Raw genomic sequence first — 23,979 nt, forward strand, 5'->3', positions numbered from 1 at the left:
AGCTCAACTGAATCCGCTGTTGGAATATTTATTTATTTAAACGAGAAGAAAAAAATAACATGGAAGAACAGTGTAAAGAACGAACAGAGAGAAAGAGAGAGAGAGAGAAAAAGAAAACTGCTGTGATGTGTGTGTGTGTGTGTGTGTGTCTGAGTGCACCTCCCCTCAAGGCAAACGGGCAGGTCTCTTCCCTATTTTTCTTCTCCTTTTTTTTTTTTCCTTCTGGTGTATGTTGTTAGGTCTGCTGTATGTCGTCGTTCCTCCAACTCCAAAAGGCTGAACATCCCCCCCCCCTTTTGCTTCAACCAGCATCCAAAAAAAAAAAATCTTTTCTTCTTTTTCCCCTGGTACGAAGTTTTTCCACTGATATTACTGTGGTCAGGAATGACCAACGCGATTGACATGTGTTGATTAGAATCCCCTCTAAAAAAAAAACAACCCAAAAATGCTGTCTTTATACAGAGTTGGGCATCGATAGAAAGAGACACACACACACACACACACACAAAACATTTATTTTTTTCTTCAGGTTGGTTCTCCAGCAGAAAAAGAGAGGCGTCACTATAGTCCAGTGACTGGTAAGATGCAGCCCGAAGCAGATAGATTTTCATGGTTCAGACCGAACAACCATCCGACCAGCCCCAACAGCAAAAGAATCCTCAAGCAGCACCCACCCTGATAGCCATCGGCGTAGTGTTGCGGTTGCGTTCTAATTCCTCTCTCCTTTTTTTTTTCGTTTGCGTTGCTATTGGTATCGTAGGTTTTTTTTTTTAAAGGCAAGTTAGCCTTTAAGGTTTGAATGTCCCGTCTTTCTTTTTTTTTTTTTTCTGTGTTTACATCAACATTAGATTTTTTTCTTCTTTCTTGTATACACCGAAGTTGAGAGAGAACGAAAAAAAAAGGGCTGACACTGAACGACACACACGCACAAAATGGCCGGTTTACTCTTATGAATAGGCCCGTGTCTGGCTTTTTTTTTAGTGCCATACAACTTGAACTCCGAGGTCATTTTGATATATATATATATATATACTCTTAGACACATTTATAACCCGACGATCTATAAGGACCGAGTTAAACATATGCTTTTTAAAAAAAAAAATGGAAAACAAAGCTTAAGTACGTACTTTCTTTAAAAAATGAAATTGTTAGATGCAAATGAAGGAGAAACTTCAAAAAAAAAAACAGCGAAAAAGAAATCATTTGAATAATTTAAAAAAAAAAGAAACCAAAAAAAATTGGAATAGGTATAGTAATACAGCTAGGCGTATCAATGGAAAGAGGAGTGCCTGGCTATAAGCAATTGCTCAGAGCAATAAGGGGCAACAGGAGGAGGAAGGGGGGGCAAATGGTGAGGTTGGTTGGCGAGCAATCTGTGTGTATTAGACGAGATAGCCCCCCGACTACTTGTGTTACGCACTCAAGAGCCGAGAACGTTTTGCGGCTCGACGGGTGTTGGATCATCGATTAAGATGGATGGAATCGTGGGTATGGAAAAACTGTTTTGACGTGCGTCACCCGATTGACTACACACACCTCACTTGCTTCGTGAATTTTATTTTATTTTTTTTTTTTATTTTTACCTTGATTTCTCGTTTCGCTTCCAAGTTGGGAACGGCAAGTTTTTGTCTTGGCCACGTCTCCACCAACGGGAAAAACAAAAATTCAAACCACTTTTTTTTTTTGTTTTTTTTTTTTTGTTTTTGGATAGAAAGAAACCAAACTCTCTTGTTTGTTCCTTCAGGGGTCGTGATTGCTACTGTGTGCGCACCAAAGCGCTTTAAAGCTCCATCCCTTGTTGGTCAAGTCTTTTGTATGCGCGTGTGTGTATTCGTCTGAAAAAAAAAAAAGTTAGGAGACACACACACACGCACACGCAGACATTTAAAAGAAAACAAAAAAAAATAACGTAGAAAATAAAAGAAAAACATTTTTTTTTCCCATTCAGGTATAGAAAGAAATAGTTTGGGGCACATATCAAGGTAAAAAAAAAACCATACACAGGTGCGATAAAAAGGGGATTTAAAAAAAAAAAAGAGGGCACCATCTGTCGCTCTTTTGACGAGTGAGAACAAAAAGATTGCAATATAGGGGTTTTTCTTTTTATTTATTTTGTCAAACAATTGACACTAGCTAGCAACGACATTTCTTATTGTTGCAGTTTTATTTATTTATTTTTTTTTTGCCTGGAACCGGAGGAATTGTTATGAAGAAAAAAAAAATCGGCAAAAGGCTAGAGGGGGTGAAAGAGCAAAGTTTGATATGATTGTGTCTTGTAAAAAAAAAAACAAGAGAAAAAAAGAATGGGAAAGCGTCTAGTGCAGTAAAGTGTAGTATGGCGAACATAGTATATTTGTATACACAAGGACAGGTAGCCAAGAGCTGGCCAAATAAGGCACGGTCGTCTGCTGCAACTGGACACACAAAAAAGAAACGGTGAGGAAGGCGGTCAATTGCGTTCTCCCTCCGCTTTTGAAAAAAAAAAAAAAAAAAGTAGTAGAGGTGTTTGGCTGTGCTACACAGCGAAAGAGCTTTTTGGGAAAAACAGCTACAAAGAAGCTAAGGCCTTCCCAAAAAAGGGGGGGAGTTTTTCGAGCCAAAAGAGAGAGAGAGAGAGAGACACGAAAGCAAATGTTAAAGAAGAGACTATAATGATGAAGAACAGAAGAGGAAGAAGAAAGCCAAATAGGATTGGGTGAAACGTTGCTGCTTGTCCATAAAGAAAAAGACGAAAGAAGAAGAAGAAAAAGTCGTTGGCCAGCCACTAGTCCCGCGCGTCAGCCAACACACACAAGACAAAAAAGGGCAACGGGATATAATCAAACCGGCCACCACCAGCAGCCGTAAGAGAAGGGCCAAAAAGACGAAAAGGCAATCGTTGTAATAAAAAGAAATAACAAGTCGGAGCCTCCCTTTTTTAGGGGCTTCTCTCTTTCTCTTTTGGTCAGCATTTTTTTTTTCTTTCTTTCTTAACAGCAACCTGTTGCCCTGTTGGCAGGCGGCCCTCTGACGCTTTCACGTTCGACTTCACGCACCAATTTTTTATTATTGTTTTGTTTTTTTCGTTGAAGACGATCCTTAATAAAAATATTTCTGACATTTTGTCTTATCAATTTTTTTTTTGCATACTAAATGATATTTTCAGAATTATGAAAAGCTGTTTTGATTTGAATTCATTTTTTTTTTTTTTTTCAATGCGAATATATATAGATTTTTGTATCACATGGTGGGGGAGTTGAAAACGAAGAGGAGGAGGCCAGTGACTCGGTGTACAATCATCAATGGATGAAGAGAAAAAAAAAAAAAAAAAAAGAGAGGAAGAGTTCAAGACCGGTTTTGCCACCTCAGGTAGAAAGAAACGAATGGAAAGAACAAACTAAGAAAAGAGAGAAAGAAAAGGAGAATCAAAAGAGAGAGAGAGAGATTAAACAGAAAGAAGAAAAATAAAAACCCTGGCCCACAAAAACGAGTCAGTTGGAGGGGTGAACGGCTAAAATGCAGTCAGAGCTAACGAATGTTGTGTATGCAAAGCGCGTGAGCACACAACATTCAAAGACAAACGTTATAACGTACGCCTCTGTGCATACACGGCAGCGTTCAATGAACACTTGCCTATTATGCAAATCTACTCAGCTGTTGGCGTACGGGCTGAAACATTGTCGCCCGATTGAATGAAATCATTGAAAACGAGACACGCAAAAAATGCAGAATTTCAAACGTTATTGCAAACAGGCTAAATGTGAATTTCGTTTGTATTTTCGTTCTCAATAGATTACGCGTGCTGATAGCATAGTATGGTGGCACTGTATAAATGGCTGACTCTTATAGGTGACGGTGTCTGGCACGGTCACGAAGGAATGACCTAGATGAAAGGCGGGTCGGGAATGGAGCGAAAAGAAAGCCCCCAAAAAGCCCAGGTTCATTGATTTCGACTACTTCTATATATACATATATATATATATATATATATGAATATGCTAGCGTATGCAATTCTTCGTGTGTTTCAAAAGCCTATCTCCATGTCTTTGTGCGTGTGATTATCTACTCGAAAAGCAGGAGAAGAGAGAGAGAGAGAGAGAGAAAAGAAAATGGGTTGCCGGAGCGGTCGGCGTGAAATGGTGAACGTTGGACGTTCAATCTTGCCTTGCCGGCGGCTACGAGGTGCGCCAAGGTTGTTATAACATTGCCAGAAAGAGGTAGGCAACCATCAGCCAAAGAAAGGTGTATGCACGTTTGAATAAAAAATAAAATAAAATAAAATAAAACCAGCACATGGTTTCTTGACGGCCATCGTCTTCTTGTTCCTGCCTCGTCCATCCCAAACGAACGTGTGTCTGTGTGTGTGTGTGTAAAAAAAAAAAAAAAAAGAGGAGGATGGCGCGCGCACGGCCAACCGATTTGGTAATAGTGGCCGATTTGAGAGAAGAGCTTTCTATATAGAAAAAGTTTGGATGTTTCACCCAAAGGCTTTTTTTTCTTTCTTTTTTTCTTATCTGTTTTGTTGTTGTTGTTGTTGTTGTTGCTTAAAAAAGGAGCGAAAGAGCCAAGATTTTCCTTCCTCCCCACCGATGGCTAAAGGTGCGCCAGCTTATTCAGCCACTCCGTCATATCTCTTTTACGTCTGCATCATCTATGCTATGTTACCATCTTCCTTTTGATTTTTTTTTTTTTTTTTCATTCATCAGCCTTTTTCTCCGTCGAAAATCTTAAATATCACTGAAATTATTCCCAAATAAATTATATTACTTTTGTTTTTGTTCTTTGTGTTACATTCAACAACGCTCTCTTCGTGTTCCTCCGGCTGTACCCTCTTGGAGGTCAAAATCCAAAGATTCCCATCCCCCACAAAAATATTTATATACATATATATTTTTAATAAATATATATATATATAAATACTGTGTGTCTGGCATTCCGAGTTGTTGCTTTGGACTATTGACATTTGTGGCACGAGTCATGCCTAGGGGCCTCGTCGCGGCTACGGGTTCATTCATTGCACACACACACACACTCAGGTTGTTTTTCTTATACTACTTTAGTGATATAGACGAGATTTTCAACATTTTGATTGACGTACAGGCAACGAAAAAAAAAAAAGTACGTAAAATACTATACAGCCAATGGGTGAATAAGAAAAAAACAACAACAATCCATTCAGAAGTTTCCGATCTTGAGTTGTTTTTTTTGTTTTTTTTTTGTTTCTGCTCTGTGATTGATGAATTTAACAATCGTGTTCTAAAAATGAAAACGAAAAAAAAAAAAAAGTTTTCGATCGTTTTTCTTGCGCATCCCGCAGCAACAAACAGATTGGTGAATATGCACCCAAACATGAAAAAAAAAAAAAGACGGCCCAAAGGTGTGTGTGTGTGTGTGTGTGCGTCCGGCTGGCGCCGTTCTGTCGACTCGCGCCTTCTCTTCTGTTTGGTTGTTATATTGTTGTTGTTGTTGTTTGTTTGTCTTTTTATGTTAAAAGAAAAAAATACCTTCTTCTTTTGGTAGAAGTCTTTTCACACCAGACTTCATTGATCGTGGGTTTTTCCTGTATTTTTTTTTTATAGTCTACGCCATCACTGCCAAAAAATAATGAATTCTATACGCAATTGCTTGTCGCCTACTTGAATATTAAATGACGCGTTCCTTACTATTCTAACGCACCTAAATGTCAGTTTTGAAAAAAAAAAAAACATTTTTTTTTAGAAAGAGGATAAAAAAAAAGGCTATTCAATGGGACGATGAAGTTCCAATAGTCAAATGAGCTCATTCGCTATTGACACGACCGACAGGTTTCTGCTGTTGTGCAGATCCTGTTACGTTTTCTGATATGAAAAAAAAAGGGCTAGATAGGTAAAGAGAGGGGAAGGGCTCCACATACTACACACACGGAGGGGGGGAGATAGAAAAAGTTGAATGAAAATCAGGTTCATTGCAGTGGAAAATCATCACAAACTCCGAATGTAAAAAGAGCCGGAGCCGAAAGCGAAGAGAGTGGGGAGAAGACGAAAGAAGAAGAAAGATAATAATATTTTTTTGAAAAAAAAATAGGGCGAAAGAGTGTGTGAAAGAGAGGCCGATGAAAACCTCCTCTACAGAAGAAATGGGGGTGAATGAGGCGAGCGGGAGGAGGAACAGGTTCGTGAGGTCACGGCTCACTTCCAAAATGGACATTAGATAAATCTGAAGCGGCCAGCAGCCAGATAACAAAACAGAAAGAGAGAAAAAAAAGCAATACGTATAGATAAATATATATATATATATATACATATTATATGTATATATAGCTCGCGCTTTGATTGCATAACACCGTTATGTTTTGCTTTTTTACAAGACTGCAAAAAAAAAAGATAAATTGTTTTGTTTCTTACCTTAATCAGTTGAATGAAATGAATCATTGATCCTGTGTACTATTCGTAAAGGAAGTGTATGTCTCGGTTTAAGGTACACGTAACGAGACTATGCACAACTCTGTAACCATGTGTCTGATGAAAAATGGGGGGGGGGGAGACACATACACACACACATCCGGGACTTCACACCAAAGTGTGTTTTCAATGGTGCGTCGTGGGAAAAATGGCGTTGACCACAAAAACCTGTGCAATTGACGATCGGTGTTGCCATGGCAACGAGCGTGGGCGTAGAACTTTGAACCGACTCTTACCATTCCGTAACCCCATTCAGCACATAACGAAAATCACAAGTAATTTTCATTTTTTTTTTTTTTTTTTTTATATTTAATTTTTTTTTTTTTTTTTTCTTATTATTATTTTCCAGAAAAGCCCTTTTGGTTTGGTTTCGACACGCCATCTTGCCTTTTTTTTTTTTTTTTTGGAGAGAATCCAAAAAGGGACGGGTCAAAGTGGTCGACATCCGGTCGCGCGGTTTTTTTTTTCTTTTTTCTTCTTTGCTTAAAGGATAGAAAAAAAAAGAGAGATGAGAACCGTGGGGATTGGGAAGGGGCCGTAAAGAAGGAGGGGTTGTGAACATGCGGGGGCAGCAATGGAGCCAGACTGGCAGCTAAAAAGCCCCACCGGAAGTGGCTCGTCTCCTTTCTCCCAAAACTTTGTACGAGAACCATATGTCATGGCCATGGTGTGTGTGTGTGTAGCCAACGGGCTTCTCCCAACAACGAAAAAAACTTCATTCATTTTATCTATTGGGATGTATCTATTTTTTCTTTGAAAGAGAAATTGTTGTCAATTGACCATTTTCAATCACATGACATTTATCAATTCTATTTCGTTCCATCATCTATTTCCTCTTTTGTTATAAAGGGTTGAGGTAGTACTCGCAGTTTTCTTTTTCCTTAAAAAAAAAAAATAATAAAAAATTTAAACTGTTTCCTCTCCCAGGACCTTTCCCCTCCTCCCCAAGTTTTTGTGAGAGGGGGAGGGGAAGGAAACGAGGTATTTTAACAGCCGCCGGAAGTGGTTGAATTAAGTTCAATTGAGCTCCGACATATGGTGTGTGTGTGTGTCCTTTTCCCCGCAACCTTTGAGTACGGTGGTTTGAGATTCACAATCAGTGTCAATTCACGATATATTTTGCACAAGTGTAACCTTTTTCAATATATACAGTAAATACATGGGTAATTACAAAACAAGAACAAAAAAAAAACAAACAAACACTGTCAGCAAATTTTTTTTCCTTATTTCTGAGAGCGAATAGAAAGAAAACAAGAGAGAACAACGATGCCATCTTTCCATATAGAAAATTAAACGAAGAGAAAAGCAGGTTTTTTTTTTCAATTAATTTTTTTTTTTGGAGAAAAATCAGAGACGGAGGTCAGTTCCAAGGAAGAAGAAAAAAAGAAGAGGTAATTTGATGAAATAAATAATTGTGGCCGCCGAAGAAACCGAAAAGCTGAACCAAAGTCAAGAAAATTCTCTCCATCCGTTTTTCTTTTTGTTGTGTGAAACCATCATCGATGCAATTTATAACGAATCATATAAATACTCATCGAGATGGATCAACAAGAGAGGAAGAAGAGAGACCCAAAATAATATGGTGACATTGCTTGATAATTCAGACTAGACAGAGGACTTTTGGGGGGGAGGGGGAGGGATGGGATAAGACACGCCCGTAGAAAAACAACAAAACTACCTGTTGTGTGTTGGGATTTGTTTAAATTCTTGTGTGCCAGGACATGCCAAAAAAAAAAAAAACGTGTGTGTGGAAATGTGACGGAAAAATTTTGTTTCGTGTGTTTATGGTTTTTCTTTCTCGAAGTCCATTTGTACTCTCTAACATTCAAAAACATTTGTTTTCTTCTTCCTGTCCAATACATATTTGCATAATATGTACCACACATTGGTTTTTTTAGGTGAAAAGCCTCGAGAAAAAAATAAAATGGGATTGCTTTCGGAAATTTCTTGGCCGTGTAAGTCCTCTTTGGTTTTGCGTCAAAGTCAAATGATTTGTTTGTTTTTTTTTCAGAGAGGCTCTTCTAATATGTTTTTTTTTTTTAGAAAATAAATTGGGAATTAAGCAACCTCACAGGGACGCGTGTGTGGAGGATGCAAAATAACGAATTGAGAGAGAGAGAGAGAGAGAGAGAGAAATAGAGAGAAATGAACGACATAAACGACATGAAAGAGTTTTCGTCACAGATTCATAATCGATACAAGTCTCTTGTTTCGCGTGTTGTTTTTTAAATATCTAAAAGACGTTTGCCCAAAGAATTGGCGGGTAGAGGCTGGACGACGACGGCAGTTTTCGAAGAGGCGGCCTGCGACGATGCCGACGACGATGACGTAGGTCTTCTCCTTTGTTGATGCTGATCGCATCGGCATCCGTGCCGGGTACACCTCTGGTAGCACATTTCCACCACTTTGACACCTCCTTGAAGAGGCCAGTAACAAAGCAAACAAGGCAGGACCAGAGTTAAAGACGCCAAACAACCCCATCGGGCCATCCGATGATGGCTGGGGACGCACGAACACGGAGCATCGGCACACGATCCATTGTTTGCAGTCGCGTTCGACGGCGATTGCGGATGGTATCGATTACGTCGACGGAGGTCGTCGTCGTCAGCGCCATCGTCCGACGACGATCCGCAGTGGTAAAAGAGACCTTTGACACAGCAGAGACAGGAGGCGTAGTCGACGCACGATTCGGCCGAACAGAGGCACTTGTCGCCGCACAACCACTTGGACGGCAGAGGGCGAGGAGTCCGGCAGGATAAACAACGACATCGATCACAATCGGGACAAATGACGGAATCACCACCACCGCTGCTCTGACTGCCAGGTGAAGAGAAGACCATCCGCGACGTCGAGGACGAGGTCGGCGACGACGTAGACGGACAATGGAGGGCTCCGCCATCGCGCACACGACACGCCGCATTGGCAGCAGACGAATCTTTGGTGAAGGTCGGTTGTTTGGTGATGGGCAACGAACGGCGCGTGCTCTGCAGACGTTTCAACGATGGAGACGTCAGCGGCGTGTTGGCCGTGTGGTTGAATGGCAGCGACTTTGTCGAACACGTTTTGGACGAGGATTGACTACCCAACGGGCTGACCAATGCCAAATGATCGTGAGGCGATCCGCTTATGTGGATGTGGGTTTCGGCGTGGAGCGGAGTCGAACGCAGACCACCTTTCAGTGGCGTGTCGATGTACTCGTTTCGAACGCGTTCACCGTCCGGCCGAGGTTGAGATAAGGTTATCACTTCCGCTTCATTCGATGACGTTGACGACGACGTCGAAGACGACGATGCCAACAATAACGATCGATTGTTACTAATCGTGGAGTTGTTGTTGCTGCCATTTGTCGTGTAGGTGGTTATCGGTTGCCGGAGGGGTAATGTCGGTGCGGCGACTCTTGGAACGACGAGCGGCGACGTGACTCGCCTCGTCGATTGAATTCGAACAGCGACGCCCGGCAGAGCGGCAGTGGCTGGCCGTGCGGGAGCCAATGCGGGTATCCTTGACGGCCTGTCTGGTACGAGTTCCATTTGTGATGATCGGTGTGGCCGATCCAATTCTTCCGGACTGATAATGACCAGATTCCGGTGTGTCGATGGACTGCTCGTTTGGCTGCTTTGATTGACGATGGCATGGTTTGCCATGAGGCCAGTCGCTTCAACGCAGCCAGTCCACCGCCAGTTTCCTTCCGTGCGTCGTGCACTGCCCAACGGACGCCACCTCGCGGACGACCCGGCGGCTCTCGCGGCACCCGTTTTCCTCTTCTTTCTTTTTTATGTTTCCTCCAAAAAGTCGTTCGGATGCGCGCGCGCGCGCGCGCCCACGGATTTTTTTTTTTCCCGTTTACGCCAGCACACACACACACACACACAGACCAGACAAACACAGAGACACAATCACAGATAGGAGAGCCGCCACATTGCCACTATTTCATTCACCTTTCATCCATCAAATTTTTATCCTCGGGCTATTGGGAGAAAAAAAGAAAAGGAATATTACATAACGTGAATTGTGGGATTTCAATTGAATCAAAAATTCACCTTTGGTATTTCTTTCTTGGAATCTATGGTGGCCAAAGTCCGGGAATAACAGTCACGAAAGATGATGAAGGTAAGATAATCCACTCGAGGGTAAACAGATGCAATTGGCGTTTGTTTTTTTTAACAAAAGAAAACAAGAAATTCCCAAAATGAGTTTTGTTAATGTGTGTTTCCTGCCTCCGTTTCTTCAATTTTCGGATTGGCACACTCACAAAGCATAGACACACAACAAGATGGCGTCTAGTGGCGAAAAAGGGGACCTTTTTCAATTGTTTTGGTATTGTTTTTCATTTGCCAGCGAAGGCCGCCGAAATTCCTTGTGAACGGTGTGTGAATAACCAGATTATTGGGTACTCTCGTTTGAAATCCAAGTACGGTGCATACACTTGAGCGCGCACACACACATACACACCCTCACACACACAATCACACACACTCACACACGAGGCTGTCGGGCGCCCCCGTCTTAGATCTGGGCGCGCAATACACGTCTGAACAGCTGGAGCGGGCTTGAACGACTGGAGGATTTTGTGAATCGCCTGCCACAATGCGCACGGATAGAAGGGGGCAGACTAGCAGCGCCACCGCCATTGTTTCCTGCCACCCACCTAACTTCTCCCGGTGGGAGGAAATGGCCCCCTTCCTGTCTTTCGGCCACCGAATCCTGGTTCTGATCTATCCGCTAGAGGCGCTATAACCTCCCCATTCCCCCCCCTCCCCTGACGGGGCTTTTCTTCAAGGACGTACACACACAAACACACGCATACACATATACCCGAGTGTGTATGTTGTCGAGAGAGAGAGAGAGAGATAGAAAAGAGAGAAAAGACTCATTCACGAACTCCAGCCAAGCGCGCAGCAGCAGCCCCATTTGGCCACCCCACCACCCACTTTGCCTTCTTCTACGATTTCCACCACTTGTCGTTTTTCTTTTTTCTTTTTCTATTGCTTTTCGTGTCTTTTTCTTCTTCTCCTTTTGCTTCGTTTTTGGCCTCTCCCTTTTTCGGCTGGGACTATACTCGGCGCCAAGCCGACGGCAGTTTTTTTTTTCTTTTCACAAACGACGTTCTTTTAAAGGCTACATTTTTCATTTGGCATTTTGAGTTTCTCCTTCTCGAAAGAGCATTCGAGAATCACGTCAGACCCCTGCAAAAAAAAAAAAAAGGAAAAAGAATGTCGAAAGAGACTTTGAAATGTTTTGCACGGTGTGGTTTACGTGATGAGTTTCATTCATTCTGAAAGTCGGTTGGCTGGACGTGTACAGAAGAGGTATATACCATTTTTGATGCTAGGCGTCAGTGCGAAAGCGAAGCGGCGTTTTTGAAAGTTACAATGAGGCAAAATTCACTTGATGATGTAACGAGACGGCCAATGAAAGAGATGGGTCGGATAGAGTGAATTGAGTAAGTCGGTCTGATAATTACAAGTCACCAAGCCTCGACGAACGTATTTTTTATCAATGGAATTAGGAATGCATGTATCATATCATGGTGTATGAATGGCCATGTTATCGCTGTCCTCGTCGTCCAGACAGGTGTATCCACCCGTTAAGGGTTAAATTGTAATCATTTTGGAATGGCAACAAAAAAAAAGGAAAAACTGGTTCATGCTGGCAAGCTTTCTTTCTCTTTGAATCGGACACGATCAAAAGCGTATATAGTAAGTCCATAGAACAACAATCATCACACCACACCATCCAGTGTACATTTACTGTGAATGGCATTCACTCATTCATCCTTGTGGAAACAAAAAAAAACAAAAAACAAAACCGACCAGCTGGCGAATGCTGTTACTCGAGTGGTGCAAAAAATAAAAAAGGGAAAAGAAAAAGGCAAAGCAACAAGAGAACAAACGTGTCTTGAATGAATGACCGAGATGAACGAGAAAGTTGGCCTCTTGCACCATCCCGAGTCAACAGCCTTGTTTTTATTCCAATCAAATGCCAAGTCGAGTGTCAATTGGCAGCAGACGAAAACCAGTCGATACTTTCAGGTCGTTTTATTTCTTTTTTGATTGCCAGCCAGGTCGAGATAAACAGTACGAAATTGGATTAAGTACGGGCCGGGAGAAAAACGGCTGACGAAAGACATTAGAGAGAGAGGGAGACAGAAAAGAAAAACACGAACTTAGAAAAACAACAAAGAAAAACAAGGGAACTCAAAAATAAAAGGCCTTGAAACGTGCACAAGCTTTATGAATGAAAACTTGGCCTTATAAAGAGGCACGTCACACACACGAGACGTTTCACAGCCTTGTCTAAGTTAAGAATTACAGAGGGCTAAACATAACTATTTAAAGGGATATATATATTTACAAAAAACACACACACACACACAAAATGTGTTTTTTTTTTTGCCTGGCCATCAACAATAGCGATTTACTGGCAACTCCGTGTCGGGCGCCACCACCCGTCAATTCATAAAGCCAAAAAGGCAAAGCTTGCCCAAAAACGAAACATTCTCTTCAATGCCGGATGCAAATGGCCGACCTCGCTAGATTCTATATAACTATTTAGTGTTTGACACGTCTCAGGGATATTTCCTTTTTCTTTTTCTTTTCTGTTTTCTTTCTGTTTAAGGACAAGAAGTAGCTGCTTATCCTCACCCCAATGCAAAGGACTAGTGTGTTTGTGTGCCTCGGCAGTTGTGTAATCTAATCAGCAACAGTTCGTTTGGACTCTACCCTCTTCTCTCTAGACTGTAGAACTGATTGCCGTCCAATCGCCTACACCCAGCCTAACGTAATTCCACATTTAATTTAGATTTTTTATATTCCGTTCGTCTGCGAAACGGTGTTGTTTAGTACGACATCGTTTGGGCCCCACATTTTCGTGCCAGTATTAAAACGAAGGATGATGAACAACACGCTTTTTCTTGTTCCTAACGTGCAGTACGAAGCAGCGTGACTAGGAAAATGGTTTCCTTTCCACCCCACCCACTCGCCTCTACACACAAACTCCCGACGACGAGTGAGAGAGTCAACATGGGCTCGAAATAGAAACAACTGGCCTGGGCTCGTGTTTCCGCTGGGCTGTTGCTGCCGGCTGCTCCCACTCTCAGTGCTGCTGCTGGTTTGCTTCGACGTATAGCCCCACCATCTGAACGTGATGACGTCATTTCCTGAACCCATCCTCTTTCCTGTCGACTTATCAGTATACAGCTGACGACAAATAACCAAATAAAGAGAGTCTCCACAAGTTTTAATAGATGTCAGATCGACTTGATTTCTACTGGCCAAAAAACCAAATTGCTCCACCCTTTTTTTTCTTTTCCTTTTTAATGCTCAAAAGAAGCAGGATGGACTTAACTGCGAATAAGGTAGACGTGACTCCGTGACTAAAAGGACCAAAGGAAGTCCCTCATTTCATTTTTTATATGCGCATGTGTGTATATTATCTATAGTTGTATTCATTTGACAATTTGTACGCACCACTATAATGCCACCCCTTCTCCGTTAGACAATAGAACCGGACGAATGATGGAGCGGATGCCGAATTTTCAAGCCGGAAAGGCTTCCGGCTTGAAAATAAAAAAACGCTTTTTTTTATGGACATGATTTGAACAGATCACAGGATGTACTCCAGCGATGGCTTGTACGTGGTAAAATAAAATAATCATAAATTTTTCAAAAATGTTGATAAATGTTGCATCATCATTATACTGTTGTTTCATGTATGTCCAGCAGGAAAAAAAAAAAAAATGCGGGGAACGTCATCGAACTCTACGCACCCATGGCTAGACTAAAGGATGATCTAATCGAATTGCCAAGCCCATATAACGGCCTCGACAAAGAAGTGAAATTTTTTCTTTTTTACCTATAAGTTTTAACATCTGGTGTTGGATGAGCGCATGCGTGCCGGAATTTTCTTTACTTTTTCTTTTTCTCAATGGAAACGGTCGCAAAGGAGACTTGCCAACGACAACACAATGGTCCATTAATGCTATTGACAATTCCTCCTCCTTGCTTACGCAGGAATGTGGCGGGCGGTCTATAACATTGGACTTCACCACGCCCTCAATGTTGTTTTGTTTTTTTTCGCCACAGCCATTCATGCAGGGAATACCAAAAGGCCCAGGCCGAACCTTTTCTCTATGGCGCCACGCATTTCGCCATAGTCTACGCCATTAAATTCGATGAGAAACGAAAGAAAAAATCAATCGTTTGTGTGCAGTTTAATGTTTTCATAGCTATGCTTCTTTTGACCTTTTCAACGGCCAATCCCATCCGTGGAATTTGTCGGATATGAATGGAACGTAATGTTATTTCAGAATTTCGATCTAACCGAATGATTAGAGAAGCGAAAATGGTGCCAAAAGAAAAAAAAAAAAAGAAAAACGACCAAACGTGGATTCGAGGTGACTGCAAAAGGAATGGGAAGTGGTGACCCGGTTATCGCAACATTTTCTTTTTGTACGTGACGCCAGTTTTTATATTCCGTCTCTGAATTAAACGATGGACGCGATTCGACATCAAATGTTAAACGCAAAAATATTTCGGAATTTGGATGGAACAATAGCGGCAATTGACGCGCATGAAAGACGGTGCCACGCATTCCTCAATTGCAACGCTGTACAGATGATCTCGATGCTGGTTCATTCACATCGTCAATGCCCTAGTAAAAAAAAAAGGGAAAACTAGGAGCAAAGAAATATGGTTCATTTTCGGCCCTCATGTGTGTTGACTATTACTACTATACATTACTACTAGTAGTAATGCTGGCTAAGTAACGACGTCGTCGTCCTCAATCGGTAGTGATAAGATTTCATCATCACGAACAGTCCGTTGCCCTCGGCAGAAATGGCTGCTCGGTAACACGAACCGCTCAATCATTTCCTCTTCTTTGTTTTCGTCCGAAGAAACCATCTCTCACGACACCAGATTCCAACCCAATTCAAACTGTTTGCTTCTTTTTCTGGTGGCCTTGTCACACAACACACGCAGCGGAAGCACACACTCGAGGGCAACCTCAAATCAACACACGCAGTGCAGTTAACGAAGGCCGTCGACCGGAAGTCGGTGTAGGCGGCACCAAATCGATGAAAGAGAACCCCTTCTCCCATTCTGAAAAAAAAAAAACTTGGCCTCAACCCACTCTACACACTTGAGTCATTTTACTCTTTCCGCCCCCGACCCCCCGTTATTAGTCCCAATTCTTCCGGCTAGGTCCAGCCCATTAACATTTGTTTCTATTGATTTCGGACCAATTGGACTTGGATTCCTGGACACCGGACGTCGTTCTTTCGTTTTTTTTTTTTACACACACCGAGTTGAGGTAATGAGCATTAAGCTCAGTCGAATGGATCGATAACTGTGCCCCGGAAAAATGCGGGGGCGGATCCTGCGCAATGGGAACAACGAGGCTTCTACGTCGTTATCGTTCAATCAATGATGTTTCGTAGAATTCATCGTTTTGAAAGTCTAGATTCATTCATAAACGAATAGGTTATAGGATTCCAGTAAAAAAAAACTACAGTGCCGATGGTGGTTCGACTTTCACCTTAAAACGAAGTTGGTGTCGCCTTTCCAGTACGCACACATGTCTGACGATTAGTCTAGTCGCTTGATTAGTCCGCACCAATTAACGGAAGGCAAGGGAGGCCAGTGAACTGGCATCAAATTAGAGACGATGGTGTCTTCTAGACGTTGTATTTTGGCTCGTTTTTTTTTTCCAACGGACAAATCACATGACCCAACGTCATTGCAGAGGTTCCTATAAACCTTCATCTTGTTTTTGTAATTTTTCCAGTATGGATTAAAAGGATAGAAGTATCGATCCAGTGCACCACGGCAGCTTCCACCAATGTATAATGAAGGATTCAAAAATCAAAGTCCAAATTGAATCACAATATTTGAAAGAGCTTCTTCAACTCGACCATCAACTGCCAATCGGGCTTCTGCAAATCGTCGCGGAAATACTCTTTGCAGGCGTCGATCGATTCGCGGCTAATCTGTTTGTCCCACCACACAAACAAATGAATTTAACAACGTAAATTTAATGATTATTTAAAAAAAAAAAAAAAAAAAAAAAGACTTACCTTGGAAACGAGCAGATCGGTGTGATCAAAGTGGCGGCCATAGAGTTTAGGACTGTCGCCCGGCGTCGGGCTGATTTTGATGCAAACTTCTTGACCTTTACGGGCCGATTCGATGGGTTTGTGATTCACTTCAATGTTAGTGACGATGCCAATGTTGACAAACTGCAACCACAGACAAACTATTAGATTGAACATCGAGACATAACGATTGGAAACGTGACAGAAGAATATTAGTGGTAATCTAAAAACAAATGTTTAACGGAATTCATGAAACCTTTTCTTTTTTGTTTGTTCGTTGCAAAAAAAAAAAGAAAAAGCCAAGGCGGAAAGCGAAAAACCACGTGCGAGTAGTTGGCATAGTTTTTAGAAACGAGGAACTTTGCATGACTGAATCTCTCTCGAGGATCTTTGTCGTGCGGTCGGCGTCAAAGTGACCGTCGGGCGTGAGTGGAACACGACAATTCGAATTGTTTTGACCGAACTAGTCACTATTTTCTTGACGCTTAACGATACAACTCAACGTTTTCGCGCTATTTTTCTTAAAATATCATTTTTTTTTTGTCGTCTTTAGTTTAAACAATCATTTCTGACATTGGGGAGGGGGGACCGGAAGAGTCGCGACAGCCAGGCTCCAGCAGGGAAATAGATTTTTTTCTTTTTCCCTCTCTTTTCGGCAGGGGCCAGAGGCCAGGATATAAATAAATAAATATTGGCTGGGCGGAAAGGAGGGTAGTACGTCACGGCGGAAGAGGAGCTAGAGAGAGAGAGAGAGAGATATGGCGGTGGGAAATGTGAGCCAAACTAAGCAGGAAGTAACTCATCAGCTCTGTTGTCATTCCACTTCCTTTTTTGCCACTTCACACACTCAAGACCGGCGAATTCTCAAAACCTCCTCACATTTCTTCTCCTTCCCGGATGGACACTAAGCCCATCATGTCTCACAAGCTACAATCTAACATACTGCGCGTACAATCAAATCGTATCAATCAACGCCGCTCCTCCCCCAAAAATCCCACACGTTTTTTTTTGGCCAGGTGCAAGACGACGCCTTTCGAAAGGAAAAAGAAAAAAATACGTTCCAATGCCCAACCCTTCTAACACAATTGACCGTCATTCAGTCCATTTCACAAGAATGAAACAATTTATCTAGACAGCTAAAGAAATCATCTGCTTTTCATTTGTCGCCTGCTCAAATTCAAACAACGACCCACAACATACCAAAAGGTTTTTCTTCTTTTTTTTTTTTTAACAGACCTTATTTCCGCTGCTTGTAAAAATGAAAAAAAAGGGGGAGGGCGATGGGCAGGTAAAAAAAGAAAAAAAAAGACACGGTTCAACAGCCAATAATCGCTCAGACCCAATGGCTACGGTTAGTAAGCAATGAAGAAAGGAAATGGGTGGCAAAGAAGGGTGGTGTGTATTTAATAGATATTTTTGGTCGTCTAGTACTTATTTTCGCCCATATTTTTTTTTCTCCCCTCTTTTTTTTTACCTTACAAAAAGGTAAATAGTATTCAGCTGCTACTAACCTTAGCCCAGGTCTCCCCCCCCCCTCCACTTTCCTTTCTCCACTAAAGCCTAAGCCGGTTTATTTCAAGTCTAACAAATGGTTCACTTCCGCTGCTTCCATTTCCATTCAGAAAAACCGGGGGAATCTGGCTGCGTCGGAAAGGAGGATGGGGGGAGGGCGGAGGAGGAGGGCTGGCAAACACGCCAAAAGCCTCTAATTGGACTGTCAAGTCACGAAACATTATGAACGGCCCCATCTCCAGAATTCCTTTCTATCATTAGCTAACTACTCGGGCTTGAAAAGAAAAAAAAGGGCGGAAAGTCAGTGGTGAGGGCAACTGAAAGGAGAGAAGGTGGTGTGTTCCGTTCGCAATCTGACATCCGGTAGCCATATCGAGAAAAATAAAATAAGGAGGCAGTAAAGAAAAGAGACCACGTTTCCCTTTGGTGGATTCAAAGTACTTGGTTTCCAGCAACTTCCTTTCTTTTTAAATAACAAATGACTCGGAATGGGTTTCGAAGACAAAAAAAAAAAAAAAAACCCACAATAATTTCGAGTTGATGCAGGTGAAACCAATCGTTTGACCTTAAAGGAGAGCAGACCTCTTTCAGGCGTCATATCACTGGCAACCTTTGGAGAAGGGAAATCGACAATTCTCGGTTGGATCCAACAACAGGAAATTCGGTTGCAAGCTACCCTCTTAACTTTTAGAGAAAATGTTTTTCTTACCTCTTTCGATGGAACGCACAGCGGTGTGCCCTCCTTCACAATTCCGCTCTCCACTACCACGCCAACCACGATCGGGTCCCTTGTGTTGAAAATGAACTACAAAAGAAAAGAAATCACATGAACTTTGAGATGCCAACGTGAAACAAAACAAAATAAAGCATGTGTTTTCCGTTTTATGCGAAAAGCTAATAAAAATATTTCAAAAAAAAGAAAAATGGCGGTAAAAATTCTGCATAACTTAATAAACGTTCGCTTTGATTCAAGCAGACAAGTGACATTCGACAACAACTGTAAACCAACACGTAGCTGAGTTTTTTTTTGCATTTACCTGCGGGAGAATTCTTAACTTGCAGGGGAAAACGGCAATATCTTTAAACTCTTCTCTTTTCTTTGCCTTCAACTCGTCGCGATATTTCATAAAACTGTCAAACAGATGATAGATAATATCGGCTTGGAAAATTTTCACACCGACGGAATCCGCCATTTCTTGAGCATCACGTTCTATTTTGACATCGAAGGCTAGAATTACGGCATACCTAAAAGAACAAACAATTCACTTCATTTATTATATTTAAAAAGTACAATAATAATCCATACTGGTCATTATGCTCCAGCATCGTCGAGGCTTTCATGACATCCTTTTTCACCACAGGACCAATACGGATATTCGCATACTGCGCATCACAGAAACAAATAACAGTTAAGAATTAAAATTTGAAATAAACTATTACTTGGATAAATTTCCAGTCGAAATAGCACAACAACTATTTATATTAAAAAAAAAAAAAAAAAATGGATTTGTTACAGGAATTTCAGAAGTTTTCAAGAACTCCAAAAGAGCTTCTAGTGAACCTAAAGTAGAGGCTTGAACATAGACGCCTCGATCCTGGAGTTTGATTCTTCCCAATGCAGATTTCAGCTCATGAGCTACCTCTTCCTTGCAGATTTCTACTTCATCCGGGTGGTATGCAACAAGTAGATTTAAGCCGGCAATGGCTTTTTCCAAATCTTTTGCTGTGATTTTGACACCTTGGGCCGCTCGAACTTCTTTTGGCTCAGTATACGTATTCTTAACTCGCAATTCTTTCATGGGTTGCGGTAAAAGAAGAGACCGAATCTGCGTCACTATGGGGCCGTCCGTTCCAGCCAAAACGATTGTATCGCTCTCATGCAAGGTGCCATTAACAAGAATGACGTCCACTGTGGTTCCGTAGCCAGGGATGGCCTTTACTTCCAAAACAGTCGCTTGAAGCTCGTCCGTATACATCAGCCTTTTAGCTAATGCGGTTTGGGTCAAATCAACAATGAGCGCCATGAGATTACCCATACCGTCACCAGTAGCAGCACTTGTTGGAACCATGGAGACGTAGGATCGAGAATCGGGATTCTCGTAGAAGACGGCAGCATTCATGGACTGTTCAGCTAGCTGGGTTATCACTAACTTGCACCGATCTTGGAACTCCAACTGAGTGTTCTTTCCTTGCGATTTGATTAAATCTTTAACGTCTTTTCTAGGATTCGAGATCCAGTCGTACAACCTGGCGAATAAAGAAACTTTGTAACATGTCCTAGATTGTTATTAAAAATTATTAGGTTATTACCTATCAATTTTGTTTAGTGCAACAACAAAAGGAGTCTTCTTGGCTTTCAGTAAATTAAGGGATTCGATGGTTTGGGGTTCAAGGCCGTGCATAATGTCAACAACGAGGATAGCTATGTCACATAGGGAGGAACCACGAGAACGTAGATTACTGAAAGATTCGTGACCAGGAGTATCGATGATAAGAAGACCTGGAACTTTTAACTGCATTTCTTGGAAACCGATAACCATTTTGGATTGTTCGCGGATTGCTTCAATTGGAACGTTTGTAGCGCCAATTTGCTGTGTAATACCACCCGCTTCACCATCTTGAACATGGGTTCTCCGGAGTTTGTCGAGAATTTTTGTTTTCCCTGTATCCACATGACCCAGAACACAAACAACAGGAGCTCGTAAAATGTCAGGATTTTTGTTCTTTTCAGCAGCCTCTCGCCTTTTCTGGAAAACCGGATAATACATTATGCTCATAACTAATCGACTACTTTTATCAGTTTGCATTCTAAGTTTAGTTTGCCACAAATAATACCTGAATGCGATTCAACGCCCTTTCTCTCCTAGAAACAGCATCTGTCTTTTTAGTATCTTCTTCGTCATCTGAACCATCGCTACTGTCAGATTCTTCTTCCTCCGAACTACTCTCAGAGACTTCACTGTCCGACTTTGCCTTTGGCTGATTTTGCACAACAATGGTGGCCTCGGGAACTGGTGTCTCCTCGACTTCTTCCTCCGAAGACGATTCTGCATCCCACGATTCTTTGACTTCTTCTACTTCTTCCTCCACTAACGTTTCTTCAGTTGCTGTTTGATCAGCCGTTTTTTCTTCCGAAGTCGCGCGCTCTTCTGTTTGAACGGTTGCTTGTTGCTGTTTGTTCGAACGGATTCTTGTACCAGCCCTCGGTCGTTTTTCTCCAATTAAGGGGACATCAATGCCTAAGACAAAAATAGGAGCAACCAAATGAGTTTCCAGAAGGTAGAATTTAAAAAATCAATGAAAGTACCTTGCGCTCTCAATACCTCTAAAGAGGCTTGTGAACGGGCCTGTTGTGCCCTCTGTTTTGGGGTCAGAAATTTTCCTTCAGCCTTCAATCGCTCCTTTTTCTCCTTTTCACGTTGTTTTCTTAATTCTCGGCGTTCCTGTTCTTTCCGTTCCTGTTCTTGTCTAATTCGTTCCTCCTCTTCTGCTTTTCTTTCAGCCTCCTCTTCTTCCCGCCTTATACGTTCTTCCTCTTCCTTAACAGATAAGTGTTCAAAATTTGATCAAGTAACATTTACTTTAGAATTTTTACTTTAATTTTTCTGAGAGTTTCTTGCATGGCTGCCAGCGCTTTTTTTCCAGGGCCACCTTTTTTCTCCTTTTTTGGGTCGATTTTCTTTTTAGATTTGTCCTTTTTATTTTTTCTATCATCTTGGTCATCATCTGCTTCTTCAGACCTTTCAGGAGCTTCAGGAGCTTCAGGTTCAGGTTCAGCTTCGTCATCTTTGTTTTTCTTTTTTTTTCTTCTTCTTTTTCTTTTCAGACTTTTCATCCTCAAAAATGTCTTCTACTGGTTCATTATCTGGCTCTGGAAATGTGGGTGATGCTATTGCTAATTCATCCGAGTCTTCTTTTACTTTTTTTGAATTTTTTTTTGTCATTTTCTTCTTCTTCTGTTACAGATGTTTTATTGCATGAATTTGCTCTGAAATGTCAGGGGTTAACAGCAACCTGTAATTTAATGATGGAAAAAAACCATCAAATTCGTTTGAATATTTTAAAGATTTTAGATTAGCTTGTAAAGTGAAAGTCGGTAAACGCAACAAATTAGAAGTCATGAGATTAACAGACAACCAAAGAAAAATTTTCCCGTGAAAAATTCTAGTACCATAAAGACGCGACCGTTATCTTTATTTTAGATATTCAAGTATTCTTCATACTATGGTAAAAGTTCAAAATGATTAATGAAAATATCCATACCACGGTGTTAATCACGAAGTCCTTTCGGTCTAGACTCAATCTACAGCCGACAGTAGGTGACGTTGCCAAGTTTAACTGAGCAACCTATTCGCCATCTCTCCTCTCGCGTTTGCACTCACCAAAGCCCATCACTGTGTAATATACTCCGATTCGGATAGTACATAGCGTTTTTTTTCAACAACAAAACGAGTTGTACGAGTTAGCAGAATTAGTGCAATCCAAATGATGTCATTGAAATAATGTTCCCTCGATAAGCCTGAATGCAAATGTGAAGCTAGAATAATAGTTCAGCTGGGGCTGGTATATTTTATGCATTTGTTTCCATTTGTTTCAGTGTTTACATAAATGCAGTTGGGTGTTTGGTTATCGAGCCGGCATGCTGCACAGAAGTACCAACGTTCAAATCCTGAATTTACAATAATAGTTACTTAATGTGAAATGTTAAGTAGTTATCGAATTTGCAGGATATATTAAAGTGATGGAAAAAAACACTTGTGTCCTCTTGTGGATTCATTGACCTGTCCCATCGATCATTTTTTGCTTTATATCAACCATGAGTAAATTTCTTCAGTTCACTTATTGGGTATTGGTAGATCATGTGAAATATTATGTAGGGAACAAAACGAATGTCGGAAGCATGAAAAATAAAATGAACAAAATGAAATTATTACACATTTAACCTTGTGTAATAAATAGCTGTTTGGCTAACGTACTCTCGTACCAATTCGAAGTATGAAAGTTCGGTTCCTGAAAATACTGAAATTACTTAATTGTGTTAATGTTAAGTAATTATCGAATTTACAGGATACATTAAATGATGGAAAAAACGCATGTATCGTACTATGGATTGCATTGACCTGTACCATCTATCAAATTTTGCATCAAATCTACTGAGTCAATTTTTAACTCAAATGAATGATTTTTGTTAGATTGCCTTGAATGTTCACTAGGTGTGTTGAATGTTCACTAACAAAACTATGACATAAAAGGTTATGTGAAATTGCACCACATTTATGGTCATACAGTTAGTAATATTCACGATATTATTGATCAAGCATGGTTGAATCGAACACTGCCTCGTTTTTCTTCCGAGTCTTTGCTTAAAAATTAAAACTGCCCTCTATTGTTTAGCTTTAGGGTACTCTTTTTGAAAGTAACACATTTCAGGAGGATGGGTCTATAACGTGTGCGCTCCTTTAGTTTTACTTCATGCTCATAAGAAAAAAAAGACACATTTTTGAAAATGTATGCAAAACTTAGCCTCCTTGCTTTTCCGGTATAAATCAGGCCTACGAACAGTATACAGGAAATGTAAATTCCGTATTGTTTTTGTCAACAATCACACTACAAATTATTGTGGAATGTCATGAAAGCTACATAAAAATACAAAAAAAATATAGGACTCTGGTCTGATGATGGGTATTGCACTTATTTTTATTTATTAGACGGCTGTTGCTATTGCCGTTTATTTATTATTAGAACGTGACAAGTAACTGAATTAGCAAAATTAAAAGGTAAATACAAAACAGCTATATCCTTAATAAAATAATTTCAAAGGAAGATAAGCTGAGTTTCTATAAAGGTTTTTACGGGAAACGAAAACCTTTAAAAATTATGCTAAAAATAATAAATTCTTTGTTGACAATAGCATTTAGAATATTCACAGTAATATATAATATGGAAGCCAAGTCG

The 23,979-nt window shown here is 41.0% G+C and overlaps 2 protein-coding genes across 2 annotated transcripts; both read right to left on the minus strand.

The window, feature by feature from the left end:
• Positions 1-8,635: 8,635 nt before the first annotated feature.
• On the minus strand, positions 8,636-10,993 carry LOC130687122 (protein sprouty homolog 3-like). The gene is made up of 2 exons (XM_059496027.1): positions 10,460-10,993; positions 8,636-10,386 (listed from the first exon to the last, which is right to left on the minus strand). The coding sequence occupies exon 2, from the start codon at positions 10,061-10,063 to the stop codon at positions 8,645-8,647; it is 1,419 nt and encodes a 472-aa protein (XP_059352010.1). The 5' UTR covers positions 10,064-10,386; positions 10,460-10,993; the 3' UTR covers positions 8,636-8,644.
• A 5,239-nt stretch (positions 10,994-16,232) lies between these two features.
• Positions 16,233-22,375, minus strand: LOC130687113 (eukaryotic translation initiation factor 5B-like). Its single transcript, XM_057510272.2, is given in 12 exon segments — positions 16,233-16,407; positions 16,495-16,656; positions 18,734-18,829; positions 19,062-19,269; positions 19,331-19,407; positions 19,539-20,271; positions 20,335-20,771; positions 20,860-21,263; positions 21,332-21,563; positions 21,620-21,829; positions 21,831-22,038; positions 22,288-22,375. Coding segments are annotated over 11 exon segments (2,805 nt in total). The 5' UTR covers positions 21,969-22,038; positions 22,288-22,375; the 3' UTR covers positions 16,233-16,299.
• Positions 22,376-23,979: the final 1,604 nt, after the last annotated feature.

The sequence above is a fragment of the Daphnia carinata genome, chromosome 7 (assembly GCF_022539665.2).
Source record: "Daphnia carinata strain CSIRO-1 chromosome 7, CSIRO_AGI_Dcar_HiC_V3, whole genome shotgun sequence".
NCBI classification, from domain to species: Eukaryota; Metazoa; Arthropoda; class Branchiopoda; order Diplostraca; family Daphniidae; genus Daphnia; species Daphnia carinata.

Bases quoted from the DNA above. Each gene is read 5' to 3' on its own strand.
- LOC130687122 (XM_059496027.1), bottom strand. From the start codon at position 10,063: ATGGCAAACCATGCCATCGTCAATCAAAGCAGCCAAACGAGCAGTCCA.